Genomic DNA, 19,663 nt, shown 5'->3' with positions numbered 1-19,663 from the left:
CAGCAGTGTGTGTGGGGGTGTTGGCAGCCGGGAGAAGGCACAAAAGCTGCAGTGTCCTAGGCAGCCCCTCAGAAGCCCCCACGCCAGTCCCAGCTCTAGCTGCCCCCAGGGCCACGCAACCCAGAGTCTATCCTGACTTCTCCCAAGCTGGATCAAGGCAAATAAATGCAATCCTTCCCATCCCCCACCACCATGGCCACATTTGCTGTGTTTCAACAATAGACAGAAAGAAGGCCCAGGGAAAGAGCAAGGAATGAGGAGAGCAGAGGGACCAAACCTCTGCCCTGGCTCTGTGGCAGCTCCCTTGTCTAGCTCAGGTCCTGGTCAGTTCCCACAGCCAAGGATCTGGCCCCACCCTTTGGTACAGTTCCCATTAGGTCAATTCCCAGGCCAGAAGTCTGGCTTTCCCCTCTTTCTCTGCAGTGAAGAATTCCTCTGTCTCTGCTTCCTGGTCTGTCTGCCTCACCCTGCTGCGCTGCTGGTGGGCTGTGTCCCAGGGATCCTGTCTAGGGGATATCTGGGGAAGGCGTCTTTCCAGGCTCAGAGTTGGAGAGTAGTACAGACTCTACGGGTGGGTGGCCCAGCTGGAGTTGGGCTTAGAGGCAGAGGGAGAAAACAGGAACTAGCCTCTAAGGCTGGAAAAGTCTTTGTCCATACAGAATTGGGATCAGACTCCTGGTGCTACTACATTTCCATGCTATTGGCCATTACCCAGGAGGGCTATATAGCAGGGTCAGAAAGACGTTAGGGAAAGGTGGCTGACGCAAGACGGAAGTGGGGTATGAGGCATCTCTAAGGGTGCTTCCTGGGTCTATGATTCTGTAGGTTCGGGAAGCCTGGCGGATGTCAGGGTCACCCACAGAGGACCTCCATTCCCCCATGTGGGATGAGGTGGCTCCTACACACCCCGATACTCCCCTCCGCACCACCAATGCCGGTGGCCTTGGCAATCCTATTGTTTTTTGTTTTGGTTTGGCGGGAGCTCTCAGACCCGCCCAGCCCCACTTAGGCTCCTTTCTCCAATCTCAATTTAGGACATCTGGAAATTAGCTGGCTTTCCCGACTCCGATCTTTTGGATTCAGTGATGGGAAGGTAATTGGCAAAGCCTGGGGCTACCCTATAAGGGCAGGGCTCAGATACAATCCGAGAGCAGGACTGAAGCGGGAGGGCGGCCAAGGCGGAAGGGAGTAGGGAAGAAAGCGCCGCGCGTTTCCGAGATACGCAAGCGGGCTCAGCGAGAGAGCACGAAGTATTTGCCTCTCGCAGGAACGGCAATTTTCCCTTGCTCGCTCCTAGAAAAGCCAGCCAGGAGCTGTGGGAGGAACCGCCCTCAGTAAAGATGATGGCTGTCACCGTTATCTAAACGCAAGTGAAGCCGAGTCACAGGACCCGGATGTTGTCAGGTCGACGGTAAACGACCCTGCCAGCTTCCAAAAGGGCGGCTTCACTGTGCGAATAGGTGAGAAGCCAACAAGGAGGCGCGCTGGCGTCACTTCCGCCCGGTTCTCCTTCCCGCAGTCTACAGCCGGAGTAAGATGGCGGCGCTGAGGGCTGTGTGCGGCCTCCGGGGCGTCGCGGCCCAGGTGCTGCGGCCTGGGGCTGGAGTCCGACTACCGATTCAGCCCAGCAGGTGAGATCGAGGGCAGCCTTCGACACACTTTCTCCAAGGCTAGGGTTTCTCAGGTTGGGGACGCTTTACTCCCCCAGAAAAGAATAACCCAAGACTGTGACCCCATTGTCCATCCCTGATTTCTTGGGCTACAAGATGCGGTGTCGCCCACTCTGGCGAGGGAGGGGAGAGGGTCTAGAGTTCGTTCAGTCCAGAGGTGAAATCAGCGGAGTGGGAGACTCTGCTTTTTAGCTTGAGTAATTTGAATGCACCTCTCCTGTCATACCTCAGTAAAACTCAGCCAAAGAGCCAGAATGCTCGCTGTCTCTGTCGTTGACCTTGAATAAACACTTTTCTCACGTTCATGTTCACCTGGTTGATAATATCAATACGATGAAAATATAAAGAAGCTAGGATCCCAACCTTGCATGCCCAGGGGTGATGGGTGAAATTATTCCAGGAATAATTTGTTAGTAGGAATTGAACCTTTAGAGTTCCAGCTTATTTTGCCGAAGCTACATTAACTTCAGATCAGTGACTTGGCATTAAAAAAACCCAGGACATTGGCCGGGCGCGGTGGCTCACGCCAGTAATCCCAGCACTTTGGGAGGCCTAGGCGGGCAGATCATCTGAGGTCGGGAGTTCGAGACCAACCTGACAAACATGGAGAAACCCCCATCTCTACTAAAAATACAAAATTAGCCGGGCTTGGTGGCGCATGCCTGTAATCTCAGCTACTTGGGAGGCTGAGGCAGGAGAATCGCTTGAACTCGGGAGGCGGAGGTTTCAGTCAGCCGCCATTGCACTCCAGTCTGGGCAACAAGAGCGAAATTCCGTCTCAAAAAAAAAAAAAAAAAAAAAATCCAGGACATCCTTCCTGGGTCCCATTGAGAGTAAATGGGAACACAGGAACCACACACTGTTCAGGCCCTTTCTTTGTCTAGGATTTGTCTTTAACTCCCCAGAGGTGCTCGGCAGTGGCAGCCAGATGTGGAATGGGCACAGCAGTTTGGGGGAGCTGTTATGTACCCAAGCAAAGAAACAGCCCACTGGAAGCCTCCACCTTGGAATGGTGAGTGACCAGAGTTGCTGTCCCAACCCACACCCATCCCTGCCTCCAGCTGATTTCCTTTTCTTTTTGTGAGACAGGGTCTCCCTCTGTCTCCCTGGCTGCAGTGCACTGGTGCGAAAGTAGCTCACTGTAGTCTTGAACTTCTGGGCTCAAGGCAACCTTCTGTCTCAGCCTCCCCAGAAAGCCAACAACAGGCCTGTGCCACCATAACTAGCTAATTTTGAAAGTTTTCCTTTTGTAGAGACAGGATCTTGCTATGTTGACCAGGCTGGTTTCAAACTCCTGGCCTCAGGTAATCCTCCCAACTCAGCCTCCCGAAGTGCTGAGATACAGGCTTAAGCCACCATGCCTGGCCTCCAGCTGATTTCTAAGTGCTCTTGAGCTCTCTGTCTTAGGCAAGTTTTAGCCCCATCCTGTTTGTTTCTTTCGCGATGAAATTCAACAGACATAATAGTGATAATAACAGGTATTTGTGAAGTAGAGAAGGAAAGGAAGGATGTTGCAGAAGAAAATAAAGAATGGGTCCCAGTAAATACCCAAAAGTCCTTATCAATTTAAATCTTTTTTTTTTTTTTTTTTTTTGAGACGGAGTCTCGCTCTGCCGCCCAGGCTGGAGTGCAGTGGCCCGATCTCAGCTCGCTGCAAGCTCCGCCTCCCGTGTTCACGCCATTCTCCTGCCTCAGCCTCCCGAGTAGCTGGGACTCCAGGAGCCCGCCACCTCACCCGGCTAGTTTTTTGTATTTTTTAGTAGAGACGGGGTTTCACCGTGTTAGCCAGGATGATCTCGATCTGCTGACCTCGTGATCCGCCCGTCTCGGCCTCCCAAAGTGCTGGGATTACAGGCTTGAGCCACCGCACCTAGCCCAATTTAAATCTTAATGCCAGCTTTTCCCATGTTCAATACATGTAAGGTTCACTACATTATCTCCCTCTCCAGACAAGGTGGTGGTTTTCCCGTTGGTACCCAAATGAAACCTATGTGAATACAAACCATTTTTTTCCTATCAAAACTAGCTCTTCCTTTTGATTTTTGGTTTTGATCATTGGCACCCTCATTCCCCTAATCCCTCAGGATTGAAACTTTTTAGTCATCTTTGGCTGTTTTATCTTGCCATCCATGTCTATGTCCAGTAAGTTACCAAACCATGTAGATTCTTTCATAATGTCTCACATCTGGTCATCTCTCCTTTTTAATTTTCATTGCCATCATTCTTATTCAGAGTTATCTTGTATTAGACCCTGATTATTTTAGGAGTCTATTTACTGAATTTTTGCCACTGATGTTGTCCCCTTTCCATCTATCCTATACAATGTCATCACCTTCATCTTCCCCAAACATTATTTTACCATGTTATTCATACTCTTGCTCAAAAACCTTCGAAGACACTTGCAGTTACTTTCCACAAACTTACAGTAACAATAGCTGAGTGCTTCCCATTTGCCAAACATTTTCATATGCATTATTTTGTTTAATGTTTACAACAGCTCTATGAAAGTATTACCCCAGTTGTGAGGAAAGCATGGTCTAGGGAGATTAAAACTTGATTAGGCCGGGCGCGGTGGCTCAAGCCTGTAATCCCAGCACTTTGGGAGGCCCAGACGGGCGGATCACGAGGTCAGGAGATCGAGACCATCCTGGCTAATACGGTGAAACCCTGCCTCTACTTAAAAATACAAAAAACTAGCCGGGCGACGAGACGGGTGCCTGTAGTCCCAGCTACTCGGGAGGCTGAGGCAGGAGAATGGCGTAAACCTGGGAGGCGGAGCTTGCAGTGAGCTGAGATCCGGCCACTGCACTCCAGCCTGGGTGGCAGAGCAAGACTCCGTCTCAAAAAAAAAAAAAAAAAACTTGATTAAAGGCCGGGCACGGTAGCTCACACCTGTGATCTTAGCACTTTGGGAGGCCGAGGTGGGTGGATCACCTGAGGTCAGGAGTTCAAGACCAGCCTGGCCAGCATGGTGAAACCACACCTCTACTAAAAATACAGAAATTAGCCGGGCGTAGTGGCATGCACCTGTAATCCTAGCTACTCAGGAGGCTGAGGCAGGAGAATCGCTTGAACCTGGGAGGCGGAGGTTGCAGTGAGCCAAGATCATGCCATTGCACTCCAGCCTGAGTGACAGAGCAACACTGTCTCCAAAAAAAAAAGTTAAGGACACACAGGCAGATTTGTACTCTTTGTGTCTGTCACACTCCAAAGCCCATGATGAAGAATTTTGGTGGATAAGGTGGGCTCTGGTTTCAAATCTCAACTCTCAATTTACCAGTGAATAAAGCACCTATTTATAGCATTATTTTAAGGATTAAATGAGATAACATGTGCCTGGCACATGTAAGTCCCCTATAAGTGTTCATTGTTATTAATGATATGTACAGATAATTGAATCACTGCCCCCTACTTTGTCCCAATACTTATCGTCCCTCTCTTGGAAAGTCCCAGTAAGAGTTCCACGGATGTTTACTTCCTTGTTTCTAAGATTTGGCCCATGTTGATTTCATAACCTGGAATGCCTCTTCTCCCTTCTAGCTATCTAAATCATTTCCTATATTTAAGCTCAGATCCTACCTACATGAAATCTTCCCAGTGTTCTTTCCTTTTTTAAAAAACTTAATGGCGGCCGGGCGCGGTGGCTCAAGCCTGTAATCCCAGCACTTTGGGAGGCCGAGACGGGCGGATCACGAGGTCAGGAGATCAAGACCATCCTGGCTAACATGGTGAAACCCCGTCTCTACTAAAAATACGAAAAACTAGCCGGGCGACCTGGCGGGCGCCTGTAGTCCCAGCTACTCGGGAGGCTGAGGCAGGAGAATGGCGTGAACCCGGGAGGCGGAGCTTGCAGTGAGCTGAGATCTGGCTACTGCACTCCAGCCTGGGCGACAGAGCGAGACTCCGTCTCAAAAAAAAAATAAAAATAAAAAATAAAAAATAAAAACTTAATGGCTAAGGCACTTTCTTGGTTACTTATAAATTTGACCTCTGTTCGTAGTTTTTCACATGTACTTCTTTCCCAAATTAAAATGTAAGCTTCAGATTAGGTGGGCATGGTGGCGTGCGCCTGTGGTCCCAGCTGCTCTGGAGGCTGAAGCAGAAAAATTGCTTGAATCTGGCAGGTGGAGTTTGCAGTAAGCCGAGATGGTGCCACTGCACTCCAGTCTGGGCGCAGTGTGAGACTCTGTCTCAAAATAAAAAAAAAAACAGTAAGCTTCTTAAGGGTAAAAGTTCGTTAGTGGGAGTAAGCATTAGGTATACATTTCCTGACTGGTTGGCCATTCATTGGATACATTTGGAGGGCAGTATATCATAGTAGTTAAGATGTTTGGATCCTGGAGCTAAACAGGTTGGGTTAAAATCCTGGTTCTGCCACTTACTAGTTTTGTGATCCTGGAAAAGTCATTTAAGCTCCATGGCCTCAGTTTATCCAATAAAATGGAGATAATGATAGTACCTATTACTCATAACATTTGTAGGAATTAAATCAATTAAAGTGTCTAAGGTAGTGCCTGGCACATAATAAAGCTATATAAGTGTTATCTATTATTAAAAAGATATTGTATGCACACTGACTATGGACCATGAAAAAACGTATTCTAGGACACACAGAGTGAGATTCGTGGTGTCTGTCATCAGAAAGTTTAGATCTTCCTTTTTCCCATCTAAGGGTCCTCTTCTGGTTATAGTGGAGATTAGGAAATTAACAAAGTATGCAATGGTGAGTTAGAAGATCTATAGGAAGAGGCTAACTCCCTGCTGGTTTTTGGGGGATCCCAAGGGAATAACCATTTGGCTCTGAACTATTTCCTACTTCTCAGATGTGGACCCACCAAAGGACACAATGGTGAAGAACATGACCCTGAACTTTGGGCCCCAACACCCAGCAGCGCATGGTGTCCTGCGACTAGTGATGGAATTGAGTGGGGAGATGGTGCGGAAGTGTGATCCTCACATTGGGCTCCTGCACCGAGGCACTGAGAAGCTCATTGAATACAAGACCTATCTTCAGGTGTGGGGGGCGAACAGGGGCCTTTTGGTGGGATCTGGGGCTGCTTTAGCCTGGGGCTTTGCCAGTTTGCTCCCCTTAAAACCTGAGGGGAAGAGGGTGTTGAGAGGAGTAACCCGTTCAGGTTACTCTTGGTTGGGTGGATGGAGGGAAGTGGCAGGGGATGCTTGAGTCATCAGGATTTGGTTTATTCAGCAGCAGTGCTTTGAAGCTGGAGCTACACTCAGCTTTTCTCTGGCTGACTTTTTGGCTGGCCCCTTTGCCATTACTTGAGTGCCTCAGTTTCCCTGCTCTTGCGTTAGACTATTGCGTCAAAGCCAGTGTCCCTAGGGGCAGGGAAAGAGAAGAGAGACGTTAACTTGCTAAGATTAACAGCTGATTCTTGTATCTTCCAGCTGTCTATGTTTGTTTTCAAAACATTCAATGAGTCAGAGCAACTGAGAGGGGGTTTATGACAGAGTTTGCCATTTTTAGGAGAACTGTATGACCCAAATGATGAGGGTCAGATTTGAAGGAGTTGGATCTCTAATAGGAATCTGAAGTTTTTTTCTTCATGAAGAAAGGTCGTGATAACAGGATGGTAGGATTAGGATTTAGATCCAGCCCATTGTCGGGGTGAACAGTGACTAGAATGTGATTCCCCAAGAGAGTCTCAGCGATGACAGTTTCTGGTCCCAGAGTCTATGGGTTAACCCCTGTAGCATTAACCCTTGTCACAGTGGCATCAGAATAAGAACAGGCTGTCCCAACTAGTAGCATCTTAGCTCCACCCTCTTCCTGGAAGCAGAAGCTGGTTCAGCAGACAGCTAGGACTTAGCTTTTTGGCATTCTGGAGGAAGGACCATTTCTACCTGGTGCTCTGTCTTCCTCAAATACCTCACTCTGGTCGGGCGTGGTGGCTCACACCTGTAATCCCAGTGCTTTGGGAGGCCGAGGAGGGTGGATTACTTGAGGTCAGGAGTTCGAGACCAGCCTGGCCAACAAGGCGAAACCCCATCTCTACTAAAAATACAAAGATTAGCCAGGTGTGGTGGTGTGTGCCTGTAATCCCAGCTACTCGGGAGGCTTAGGAAGGAGAATCACTTGAACCTGGGAGGCAGAAGTTGCAGTGAGCCAGGATCGTGCTACTGCACTCCAGCACCTGGGCAACAGAGCAAGACTCTGTCTCAAAAAAAAAAAAAAAAAAAAAAGATAAAAAAACCCCTCCCAGATATTCTTAAGACTGATTGCCTTTCTCCTTCAGTATCTCAGGTTTTTTGTTTGTTTGTTTGTTTTTTCCCCTGAAACGGAGTCTTGCTGTGTTGCCCAGGCTGGAGCGCAGTGGCATGATACTGGCTCACTGCAAACTCTGCCTTCCGAGTTTAAGCAGTTCTCCTGCTTCAGCCCCCGGAGTAGCTGGGATTACAGGCACGCACCACCATGCCCGGATAATTTTTGTTTGTTTGTTTGTTTTTGAGACGGAGTTTCATTCTTGTTGCCCAGGCTGGAGTGCAATAGTGCGATCACGGCTCACTGCCATCTCCTCCTCCCGGGTTCAAGCGATTCTTGTTCCTCAGCCTCCCAAGTAGCTGGGATTACACGTGCCCACCACCACACCCAGCTAATTTCTGTATTTTTAGTAGAGACGGGGTTTCACCATGTTGGCCAGGCTGGTCTCAAACTCCTGACCTCATGAGCCACCCGCCTTGGCCTTCCAAAGTGCTGGGATTACAGGTGTGAGCCACTGCGCCCGGCCAGTATCTCAGTTTTTTAATTTTTATTATTTTTTGAGATGGAGTTTTGCTCTTGTTGCCTAGGCTAGAGTGCAGTGATAAAATCTTGGCTCACTGCAACCTCTGCCTCCTGGGTTCAAGTGATATTTCCTGCCTCAGCCTCCCGAGAAGCTGGGATTACAGGCATGCACCACCATGCCCAGCTAATTTTGTATTTTTAGTAGATTACAGGCGTGAGCCATGTGCCCAGCTGGGGACTCTTGACAGTGGTATCCTGGAGCTAGTTCATACTGGCTTGCAAGAGTGCAGTTGTGAAATTTTCAGGGGTTTTGTGAGCCAGTTGTTGAACACAGCCATTGTTAGAAATTAATTTATATAAACTTATGATTTAATACATTGTATTAAAAGCAAAGGTAACATTAAGTATTCAAAGCTCATTACTTGATATATCATTGTACAATAATGTTTTACCACATTGTACTATGCTCTGCCCTTGAGGTATTTGCTTTGAGGTATTTGTGTCTGTATGATGAAAATACCGTATAATAGTGTGGTACTCTTCCCAATGCTGCATTCAGTTACATGATATTGGTAACTTAAAATTGGCCGTTGTAGGAGTAGTTTTACCACAGAAATTGGCAAACACAACAAATCAGAGTCCTCCCTCACTTTGGAGAGCCAGTTTTTCAACATTCACCAGCATACTACTGGTTTGGGGAATATTTTACCTGCCTTATTGGAGCTCCTAAAACTGGAAAGGCTTATGCAGCACCAACTTTTGGTGCCCACTGAGAGCAAGGCTTCAGGCAGCCAGACTGTGGGCTCCTGAGTCTGTTAGATGTGACCCACATTCTTCCCTCTTCCCAGGCCCTTCCATACTTTGACCGGCTAGACTATGTGTCCATGATGTGTAATGAACAGGCCTATTCTCTAGCTGTGGAGAAGTTGCTAAACATCCGGCCTCCTCCCCGGGCACAGTGGATCCGAGGTATGGCCCCCTGGCTTTTTGCATGGCCCACTGTGAGCATAGCACAGTGCCTTTTCCACCACTTCCCCGTTGAACCCAAGCTTAGTGTTCAGACCCCAGGCTCTGCCCAGACCTCTCTGTCTGCCTCAGTGCTTGGCTCCTATATACGGTCTTCTTCTTGTCTTCACAGTGCTGTTTGGAGAAATCACACGGCTGTTGAACCACATCATGGCTGTGACCACACATGCCCTGGATCTTGGGGCCATGACCCCTTTCTTCTGGCTGTTTGAAGAAAGGGAGAAGGTAAGGGAGGGAGGAAAGGATAGGAATAGGGAAGGAAGTGCAGGAAGTAGAAAAGGTATAAAGGAGACAGGAGATTAAAAGAAGAGAGAACATGGGAGAACATTTAGAGGGAGAAGGTATGTTTAACTTGGGTTATGTTTGTAGAGACTGTATCATGAGGGGTTGGTTGGGCACAAGAAGGCAGAAGGTTGGAGGTGGAGGCCGTCATAGGACCTGGGGGCCTGGGACTTTGACACTGATTCCCAGCATGTTCTATCAAGATGTTTGAGTTCTACGAGCGAGTGTCTGGAGCCCGAATGCATGCTGCTTATATCCGGCCAGGAGGAGTGCACCAGGTGAGCAGGTCCCCGGCTTCCCCAAACGTCCAGCTCAGGCCTATTTTACCTGTGGCCACTGGAGGGCAGTGCTGGATGATGAAACTCCAAGCCTGTAGCCCTGGGGGAGGGGATGCTGAGCTGGCTGTCCTCAGCGGAGGCTATGCCACATTCAATAGCACCTCCGTTTGGCTTCTAGGACCTACCCCTTGGGCTTATGGATGACATTTATGAGTTTGCTAAGAACTTCTCTCTTCGGCTTGATGAGTTGGAGGAGGTAAGCTAGGAGTCAGTGGGAAAAATCTCTCTTTCCCCAACAAGAAGGGCTTGTGGGGTTTTATTCCCCAGTTGTAAAGAAATACAGAGATATTTGAAGAGTGTAAGGAAGAGTATTAACACACCAGTTTTCTCGATCAATAGATGCTGACCAACAATAGGATCTGGCGAAATCGGACAATTGACATTGGGGTTGTAACAGCAGAAGAAGCACTTAACTATGGTTTTAGGTGAGGGGAATACAACTTCTCTCCTTAGGAGTGGGGATGGGAGTGGGGGAGTTCCAGCCTAATATCTTGTCTTTTAAGACTTGGCATCCTTCTAGTCATACCCTGAATGTGAAGGAGCAACAGGGGAGCCTAAGGAAGAATGAGCATCCTTACTTAGTTTGTGGAGAGTGGCCCTTATTCCCATTATGCTCTCCACAGTGGAGTGATGCTTCGGGGCTCAGGCATCCAGTGGGACCTGCGGAAGACCCAGCCCTATGATGTTTACGACCAGGTTGACTTTGATGTTCCTGTTGGTTCTCGAGGGGACTGCTATGATAGGTAAGGCCCCAATCCTTTCTCAGCTGATCATCCAGCTAGTTTCCCCTGCCTCTTCTCTTTGCTACTTCCTTCTTTACCCTACTTCTCAGTGTCTGTGGGAGCTCTTGTGTGTGTTAGATGAGGTTGCTCTCAAAACACTTGCACATATATGGAATCTTAACTTATTTTTTTCTTTTTTGAGACGGAGTTTCACTCTTGTTGCCCAGGCTGGAGTGCAACGGCACAATCTCGGCTCACCCCAACCTCTGCCTCCCAGTTCAAGTGATTCTCCTGCCTCAGCCTCCTGAGTAGCTGGGATTACAGGCATATGCCACCATGCCCAGCTAATTTTTGTATTTTTAGTAGAGACGGGGTTTCTCCATGTTGGTAAGGCTGGTCTCAAGCTCCTGACCTCAGGTGATCCACCCGCCTCGGCCTCCCAAAGTGTTGGGGTTACAGGCGTGAACCACCATACCCGGCCTATGGCATTTTAAAATCTTTACATTATCCTTTTCTTAGATGGAGCTAGCTCTGGCTGCATTTTATAACTGAGAAAGCTGAGGCATAAAAGTTAGGGATTAGCTGGGATTATTCTGCAGGAGTGGTTGAGACTAGAATCCTCCTGATCCAGTGTTCTTTCTAGTAGATTCTAAGCTTCAAATTCTCCTCCTGGGCCGGGCGCAGTGGCTCACACGTGTAATCCCAGCACTTTGGGAGGCCAAGTTGGATGGATCACTTGAGGTCAGGAATTCAAGACCAGCCTGGCCAACATGGTGAAACCCCATCTCTACTACAAATACAAAAAATTAGCCGGGTGTGGTGGTGCATGCCTGTAAGTCCAGCTACTTGGGAGGCTGAGGCAGGAGAATTGCTTGACCCTGGGAGGTGGAGGATGCAGTGAGCTGAGATGGAGCCACTGCATTCCAGCCTGGGCAACAGAGTGAGACTCTGTCTCAAAACAAAAAACCAAAACCAAAAACAAAAACAAATTCTCCTCCTGTTTTCTCACCCTGAGTCAGATTTGTTACTGTGTATTTTTTGTTGGTCTGTTTGTTTTATTTTTTCAACCTGGTAGCTGCTGTATATTTTTGTTTGTCCATTTGACTCTCACCCATTCTGTGGTCCAAAAAGTGCTTAAGGAGGTAATTAAAGAAATAAGTACTACAGGCCATGTTCTGAGAAAATAAGGAGAGGGTTTGGGGAAGCACCCAAGAGTAGAAGCAAAAGACTATAGGGGGCTGGGCATGGTGGCTCATGCCTATAATCCCAGCACTTTGGGAGACCAAAGCGGGCAGTCACTTGAGCTCAGGAGTTGGAGATCAGCCTGGGCAGCAAGGTGAAACCTCGTCTCTACAAAAAATATTCGAATGTGGTGGTGCATGCCTGTAATCCAGGCTACTTTGGAGACTGAGATGGGAGGATCACTTGAGCCCAGGAGTTCGAGGCTGCAGTAAGCTGTGAAACCCTGTCTGAAAAAAAAAAAAAAAAAAAAGATTGCGGGGTTTATAAGCCAAGCAGAGATGCTGTACTTGGAGAAAAGAGTGGGGAGAGTTGACCTAACCCTTTTGAGGGTGGCCAAAGGCCATCCTTCCCAGCCCCATACCTGCTCCTCTGACTGTTCTTCTCTTGCTCTGTCTCATCTACTTCAGGTACCTGTGCCGAGTGGAGGAGATGCGCCAGTCCCTGAGAATTATCGCACAGTGTCTAAACAAGATGCCTCCTGGGGAGATCAAGGTTGATGATGCCAAAGTGTCTCCACCTAAGCGAGCAGAGATGAAGGTTGGCTGCAGGGAGGGGAAAGCGTGGGGTGTTGGAAAGGGGCCAGTGGCTGGGGAGGAATATCCTTGAATTAAATCCTATCTTTCAGTTTTCTTTCTTTTTTTTTTGAGACAGAGTTTTACTCTTATTGCCCAGATTGGAGTGCAATCTTGGCTCACTGCAACCTCCACCTCCCAGGTTCAAGCAATTCTTCTGCCTCAGCCTCCCAAGTAGCTGGGATTACAGGCATGTGCCACTATGCCCAGCTAATTTTTTGTATGCAGTAGAGACAGGGTTTCACCATGTTGGTCAGGGTGGTCTTGAACTCTTGACCTCAGGTGATCCACCTGCCTTGGCCTCCCAAAGTGCTGGAATTACAGGCGTGAGCCACCACGCCCAACCCAGTTTTCTTTTTATAGAGAATTCACTGTATAATAAGAGATTATTTAAAAATTTTTTTTATTATTACTATTTTTGAGACGGAGTCTCACTCTTCGCCAGGCTGGAGTGCAGTGGCGTGATCTCAGCTTACTGCAACCTCGGTCTCCTGGGTTCAAGCAATTCTCCTGCCTTAGCCTCCTGAGTAGCTGGGATTACAGGCACCCACCACCACGCCCAGCTAATTTTCGTATTTTTTTTTTTTTTTTTTTTTGAGATGGAGTCTCGCTCTGTCACCCAGGCTGGAGTGCAGTGGCCGGATCTCAGCTCACTGCAAGCTCCGCCTCCCGGGTTCGCGCCACTCTCCTGCCTCAGCCTCCCGAGTAGCTGGGACTACAGGCGCCCGCCACCTCGCCCGGCTAGTTTTTTGTATTTTTTAGTAGAGACGGGTTTTCACCGTGTTAGCCAGGATGGTCTCGATCTCCTGACCTCGTGATCCACCCGTCTCGGCCTCCCAAAGTGCTGGGATTACAGGCTTGAGCCACCGCGCCCGGCCAATTTTCGTATTTTTAGTAGAGACGGAGTTTCACTGTGTTGGCCAGGCTGGTCTTGAACTCCTGACCTCGTGATCTGCCCACCTTGGCTTCCCAAAGTGCTGGGATTACAAGTGTGAGTCACCGCGCATGGCCATATAAGAGATTCTTAATCTTCCATATTTCTCCTGTTTTATTCTATATCCTCTCTGCTTACTGACTGACATGTGGCTTTAGTCTCCCAGAGGGTAGAGATTATTTTCTGTGCTGGAGAAGGCCTAGGAGACAGAGTTTGGATTTGGTTTATTGATGCTCCTTTTTCCTCTCTTCAGACTTCCATGGAGTCACTGATTCATCACTTTAAGTTGTATACTGAGGGCTACCAAGTTCCTCCAGGAGCCACATATACTGCCATTGAGGCTCCCAAGGTGAGGAGAGGAGGGGAAGGAAAAGACCATATGTAAGGTACCTAAAGGTTAGATGTTTATCAAGACGCTCATTCATAAATGAGAGAGAAAACAGGAGGATGAATAGAGGTTTTGTTGGCAGAGAAAAACACTCTTCCTGTTAATAGAGACATCCAACCTTCTTCCTTGAACAGGGAGAGTTTGGGGTATACCTGGTATCTGATGGCAGCAGCCGCCCTTATCGATGCAAGATCAAGGCTCCTGGTTTTGCCCATCTGGTAAGAATCAATCCCAGTAACTTTAACTCCATTTAATTAAACCTGACCTTGGTTGAGGTTTTTTTTGAACTCTTTTCTCTCCCCCCACCTTGCAAGTCTTAACCTAACATTGTTGCCATCTCAATCTCCCTAGGCTGGTTTGGACAAGATGTCTAAGGGACACATGTTGGCAGATGTCGTTGCCATCATAGGTACGAGGCCTATTGTGTAGTAGAGGTATCCTAGACAAAGGAGTTGGGGACGCCCACTGGGGATAGAAAGAGAACACTTCCTGTTTACCATAGGCCATGGCATGGCCTCGAGTCCTCAATCTCTTGAGCACAGTAACAGGTTCTGGATCTTGGGTAACACCACTTTCTTTGTTTGTTTTGCCTCACAACAGGAAGATAAGTAACACCACTTTTTCCCTCCATCCTCTCACCTAGGTACCCAAGATATTGTATTTGGAGAAGTAGATCGGTGAGCAGCGGAGCAGCGTTTGATCCCCCATGCCTATCAGCTTCTTCTGTGGAGCCTGTCCCTCACTGGAAATTGGCGTGTGTGTGTGTGTGTGTGTGTGCGTGTGTGTACATGTTCATGTACACTTGGCTGTCAGGCTTTCTGTGCATGTACTAAAAAAGGAGAAATTATAATAAATTAGCCGTCTTGCGGCCCCTAGGCCTAAACTTCTGGTATCTGTTTCTCAGTATCTTAGTGTCCTTCACTTGGACTGTGAACCTGAGATTGTTCATTAACCCTCCATTCCTGTTAGATTCAGTCAGGTCTTTGCAATTTTTCCTGCTCGTCTCCACCCCCTTCTCTGACTGTTGTCCTTTCCACTTCTCTATTCCCCGTTTCCTCTTTCCCCTAGTTCCCTCCTTGCCCATACCTTCTCAGTGCCCACATAAATTGGTAAACCGCTCCAATCAAGACCTGGGGTAAAGTTCCAGTTGGGAGGGAAAGGGCTATAGTGGGGTCTGAGGAAATGTCGACGGGCAGTTTAGCACAGATAAATCTCTGAACCAGGTGGAGTGGGAAATGGCAGATGTAGACAGTCTTTCCTGAGTGTGAGTCTCCTCATTCTATGGGTTAGGAGTTGGTCATTGACGCTTAAGAGCCCAGATCTCCCAACTCCCTTAGTTGGCCCTTCCGGGAGCCGCCCGGTCTCTTGTGCAGGAAGGGGAAGGGGCCAAAGCGTGGGGGAAGGCGTGGCAGGAAGGGGGGGACTCTGTGGTCAGGGAACTGCTTGCTGAGCACAGCTGCACAGTGCTGTCAGAAAGGCCGATCTCCAGCCCAAGATGATTCCAGCAGTGGTCTTGCTCTTACTCCTTTTGGTTGAACAAGCAGGTAAGAGGGTTTGGTGAGGATAGCGTGAGCTGGCTCCAGGGTGGAAATCCAGAGCATGGGTCTGAGGGCCAAGTCAAACACAGATGAAAGAAGACTGACAGTGGGCAGGTGGGCATAGGGAAACCCTGAGGCTAGTCCTATCCAGCCCCGACCCAGGGCACCAGACTCATAGCTCCTTCTTTCTTGTTGCCTTCTTACCTCATTCCAGACTTTTCTTCATATTATTATTACTATTATTTTGGAGACAGAGTCTTGCTCTGTCACCCAGGCTGGAGTGCAGTGGCGTAATCTCTACTCACTGCAACCTCCACCTCCTGGGTTCAAGCGATTCTCCTGCCTCAGGCTCTCGAGTAGATGGGACTACAGGCGCCCACCACCACACCCGGCTAAGTTTAGTATTTTTAGTAGAAACCGGGTTTCATCATGTTGACCAGGGTGGTCTTGAACTCCTGACTCAAGTGATCCACCCACCTCGACCTCCCAAAGTGCTAGGGATTACAGGTGTGAGCCACTGCACTCAGCTATTATTATTTTAAAAAGACGGTCTTGCTATGTTGGCCACATAGGTCTTGAACTCCTGGCCTCAAGCAGTTCTCCCACCTCAGCCTCCCAAAGCGCTACTGTGCCTGGTTGACTTTTCTCTTTACAGGGTTGATAGAAAGTGGCAGGGGAAGGGTCTGGTTGTATGGCATGAAGGGCGGGTCTGGTGAAAAGCTTTGTTTCCCATGATCAGCGTTTCCCATGGGGTGCATTTGGTCTTGTCTGCTGGGAGCTGATCTCTAGCTGGTTTAATATACAAAGCACCCTTGGCGCCTGTAATCCCAGCTACTCAGGAGGCTGAGGCAGGAGAATCACTTGAATCCAGGAGGTAGAGGTTGCAGTGAGCCAAGATTGCACCATTGCACTCTAGCCTGGGCGACAGAGTGAGACCCCGTCTCAAAAAAAAGAAAAAAAAAAAGATTATATATATATATAATCGTAGAGAGAGAGAGACAGAGAACCCTTTAGGAAGGTAGGAGTCTGTTCTTGTGCTTGGGAGTAAGGCAAGGATATAGCCAAGACAAACAGACGGGATTGCTTTTTCTATGGGTCATTGCTAATGCTCCATTCTGTCAGCAGTTGATATGAGGATGGGCAGCATGAGATGCCCAGTTCCAGAGACCTGAGCGTGAGCTAAGAAATAGAGGCAGAAATGGGAAGGTCTCTGCAGCTCTACGGCTCCAGTCACTAAGAATTCCCACTCTTTGTTCACTCTGAGTTGTCTGTGCCAGATTGGTGTGTGTGTGTGTGTTGGTGGCAGCTGGGTGTCAGGGAGGAGGAGGTCAGTAAACTTCAGGGGAACTGTGGAAATTGAAAGACAATGACTGGGGAGGAATTCCAGCAGCCTAGCTGAGAAGGTGGGAGCAAGTATTAACTTAACCACTGGTCTGCTGCCGTGGGATGAGGAGGGAGGAGGCCCACTGAGTCCCAAAGGAAAGCATGGGCTTTAGAGGCAGAAAACCTGCATTTGAGTTCCAGCTCTGTCACTTAACTCTGTGGCTCTGAGTGAGTTACTTAGCTTTTCCGAGCCTTGGTTTCGTCACCCATAAAATGGCAATGATGATGTTTCCCTCACAGGGTAGTTTTAAGATTTGTGCAATATCATGTGTGTGAAAGAGTGTTGCAGAATAAAAAGTACTTGACCGATGTCAGTAATTGACCGGCATTAGTCACATGTTCCCTACTGGTCTTCTGATAGGGGGTGAGAGCAGTCTCTGGCGCCCAAACTTGATTTGATTTTTTTAAATTGCACAAAACTTCCCCCTCAGAGGCCCAGAGAGTGAGTAATAGGGCAGAGTAACGGGAGCTGGTATCCACATAGCTGTGGTCATTCCCCTAGCCTTGTGTTCAGAGCCAAAGGTATCTGTACGGTCTGGGAAAAACAGACACTTTTTTTTTTTTTTTTTTTTTTTACATATTTAAGTGTCTTGTGGCGGGACAGAAAGCAACAAGGCTGAGGCTAGGAGATGACCAATGACAGAGTAATTGCCTTCTCTCCCTTCCCCAGCTCACATCCTTCCTGTCCAGCCCTCAGCCACAGGTCACAGGACTTAGTAGAGACACTTCTGTGGTTTCTTCACTGAAATTTGCCACTGCCTCTCCCTCCCACTACCCCTCTTGGCTGAGGTTTTTGTTTCAGTCGGGTGGACTCAGATGGGTCCCTTGAGGTGGATAAATCGCTCAATGGTGCCTGAAAAACCCACAGTGCTACAAAGAAAAGGTTGGGGGCTGAGGGGGAAGGCCTCAATTATTAGTCCACAAAAGTCCCATCTCAATAGAACCCTCACACTTCCTATCCTAGCCCGACCCTACGGTGGGGGGAGAAGAGGGAAAGGTAAGGGCAGTGGGAGGCCAGAGAGAAACAGAATTTCTTCCCTTAGACGGCTCCCCTCCAGGCTTTGTCCTACCTCCCAGAGCCCCTTCCCTTCTCTCCTCTGAGTACGAGATCCTCCCTGATGCCCCTGACCCTACGGGCACCCTCTATCCCCTCAGCGGCCCTGGGAGAGCCTCAGCTCTGCTATATCCTGGATGCCATCCTGTTTCTGTATGGAATTGTCCTCACCCTCCTCTACTGTCGACTGAAGGTAGCACTGGGCAGGGTGGGGTAAGGGGCTGGAAGGGGAAGTGGGAGGGGGGCAGCAGCAAGGATTCGAAGAGAAGGAATAAAAGGGGCTCCCCGACAAAGTTTGCAGGAAAGGGGGATGGGCCACTAACTTCCCCTTTTCTGATAACATTTCCCTCATTCCAGATCCAAGTGCGAAAGGCAGCTATAGCCAGTTATGAGGTATGGACCCTCCCACACCTGGTGTCAACAACTTTTCAGCCCTTCAGCCCTTCTGGGGCTCCAGCCTGGGATTCCGGGCCTCCGGGAGGGCATGCCTCTCAGGTGCTGATCTGCATACACCTCAGAGGCCTCCCTCCCACCTTACCTAGCCAAGCCAGAAGTAAAATATTTGACAGGTGACAGGGAAGAATCAAGCATAGAGTGACAAAGAATATGTGAGAGACTTGGATGTGGTATGTCGGGTGTATATGTGTGCTTGTAGCCATGTGGGCATATAGGCATCCATGGTCCAGAGCATCCATGTGAGTGCCCTCTCACATGGTGGCTGGCCGCCCACGCCCCATGCCTCCCTGGGTGGGGCAGATGCTGAGGGACCCTGGAGAAGGTGTGGGTCTCTAATGCTTTGCTTCTTTTGTCTCTGCAGAAATCAGATGGTGTTTACACGGTAAGTGTGCCTGCCTCCCCTACCTGGGAAGTCAGCAGAAGAGGGTGGGATTTTGAGCGATCTTTGGAAGGGGCGGGGCCTGAGGAGGTGGGAGGGGCCTTTGATGGGCTCCAGCTCCTGATCACCCTTTGACTCCCACCTCCAGGGCCTGAGCACCAGGAACCAGGAAACTTATGAGACTCTGAAGCATGAGAAACCACCACAGTAGCTTTAGAATAGATGCAGTCATATTCTTCTTCGGCTTCTGGTTCTTCCAACCCTCATGGTTGGCATCACATATGCCTGCATGCCAATAACATCAGCTGGTCCTACCCCTATAATGATCCTGTGCCCTAAATTAATATATACCAGTGATTCCTCCTTCCCGTTAAAGACTAATGCTCAGATGCTATTCACGGATGTTTATATTCTAGTCTCACTCTCTTGTCCCACCTTTCTTCTCTTCCCCATCCCCAACTCCAGCTAAAATATGGGAAGGGAGAACCCCCAATAAAGCTGCCATGGACTGGACTCTATTCATTCATTCATTTATCATATATTTATTCAGTCTCTACTAAGCACCAGATACAGTTTTTCACTTCCAGAACTCATAGTCTAACGGACTTCAGGGCTATTTTGCTGACTGAGGGGTAAACGTTGACTATGGCTGGGGGAGGGATAAAACCTTTGACCTCCAGGTGCTCTGAGGATGGAGCTGGAGCAGGTACTAGTGTGTTGGGAGTCTAGGCATATTTGGAAACATAAGAAATGACTTCCGTATCAGCATGGCCTTCTGTGTTTGACGATTGAACCAAGGTTGGGTTGTAGGGGAGCCTGGGTGTCCCCAGATGGTCACCAATCCAGACAGCACCAATCCAGTACATGCATATGGGAATTAGCATAGCTGAAAAGCCAAATATGCAGAATGGATGGTATGACTAGGCATGTGTGAAGC

The 19,663-nt window shown here is 48.7% G+C and overlaps 2 protein-coding genes across 4 annotated transcripts; both read left to right on the top strand.

The window, feature by feature from the left end:
• Positions 1-1,159: 1,159 nt before the first annotated feature.
• On the top strand, positions 1,160-14,799 carry NDUFS2 (NADH:ubiquinone oxidoreductase core subunit S2). 3 transcript variants are annotated; one of them, XM_010367128.2, is made up of 14 exons: positions 1,160-1,631; positions 2,576-2,682; positions 6,494-6,684; positions 9,261-9,381; positions 9,551-9,663; positions 9,924-9,998; positions 10,177-10,254; positions 10,398-10,483; positions 10,682-10,801; positions 12,430-12,559; positions 13,782-13,877; positions 14,051-14,134; positions 14,268-14,325; positions 14,560-14,799. In XM_010367128.2, the coding sequence occupies exons 1-14, from the start codon at positions 1,537-1,539 to the stop codon at positions 14,595-14,597; spliced, it is 1,392 nt and encodes a 463-aa protein (XP_010365430.1). In that variant the 5' UTR covers positions 1,160-1,536; the 3' UTR covers positions 14,598-14,799. The 3 variants fall into 3 exon arrangements, with proteins under 3 accessions (XP_010365430.1, XP_010365431.1, XP_030793029.1); XM_010367129.2 differs by having other exon boundaries at positions 1,505-1,631; positions 2,555-2,682; XM_030937169.1 differs by lacking the exon at positions 2,576-2,682 and having other exon boundaries at positions 1,512-1,631.
• A 504-nt stretch (positions 14,800-15,303) lies between these two features.
• On the top strand, positions 15,304-19,244 carry FCER1G (Fc fragment of IgE receptor Ig). The gene is made up of 5 exons (XM_010367131.2): positions 15,304-15,460; positions 17,993-18,084; positions 18,249-18,284; positions 18,709-18,729; positions 18,875-19,244. Exons 1-5 carry the CDS (start codon positions 15,412-15,414, stop codon positions 18,935-18,937), a joined length of 261 nt encoding a protein of 86 aa, XP_010365433.1. The 5' UTR covers positions 15,304-15,411; the 3' UTR covers positions 18,938-19,244.
• Positions 19,245-19,663: the final 419 nt, after the last annotated feature.

This window comes from Rhinopithecus roxellana, chromosome 8, assembly GCF_007565055.1.
Source record: "Rhinopithecus roxellana isolate Shanxi Qingling chromosome 8, ASM756505v1, whole genome shotgun sequence".
Lineage (NCBI taxonomy): Eukaryota > Metazoa > Chordata > Mammalia > Primates > Cercopithecidae > Rhinopithecus > Rhinopithecus roxellana.
Note: the sequence above shows the minus strand (reverse complement) of the source record. Positions and strands in the feature narration are given on the sequence as shown.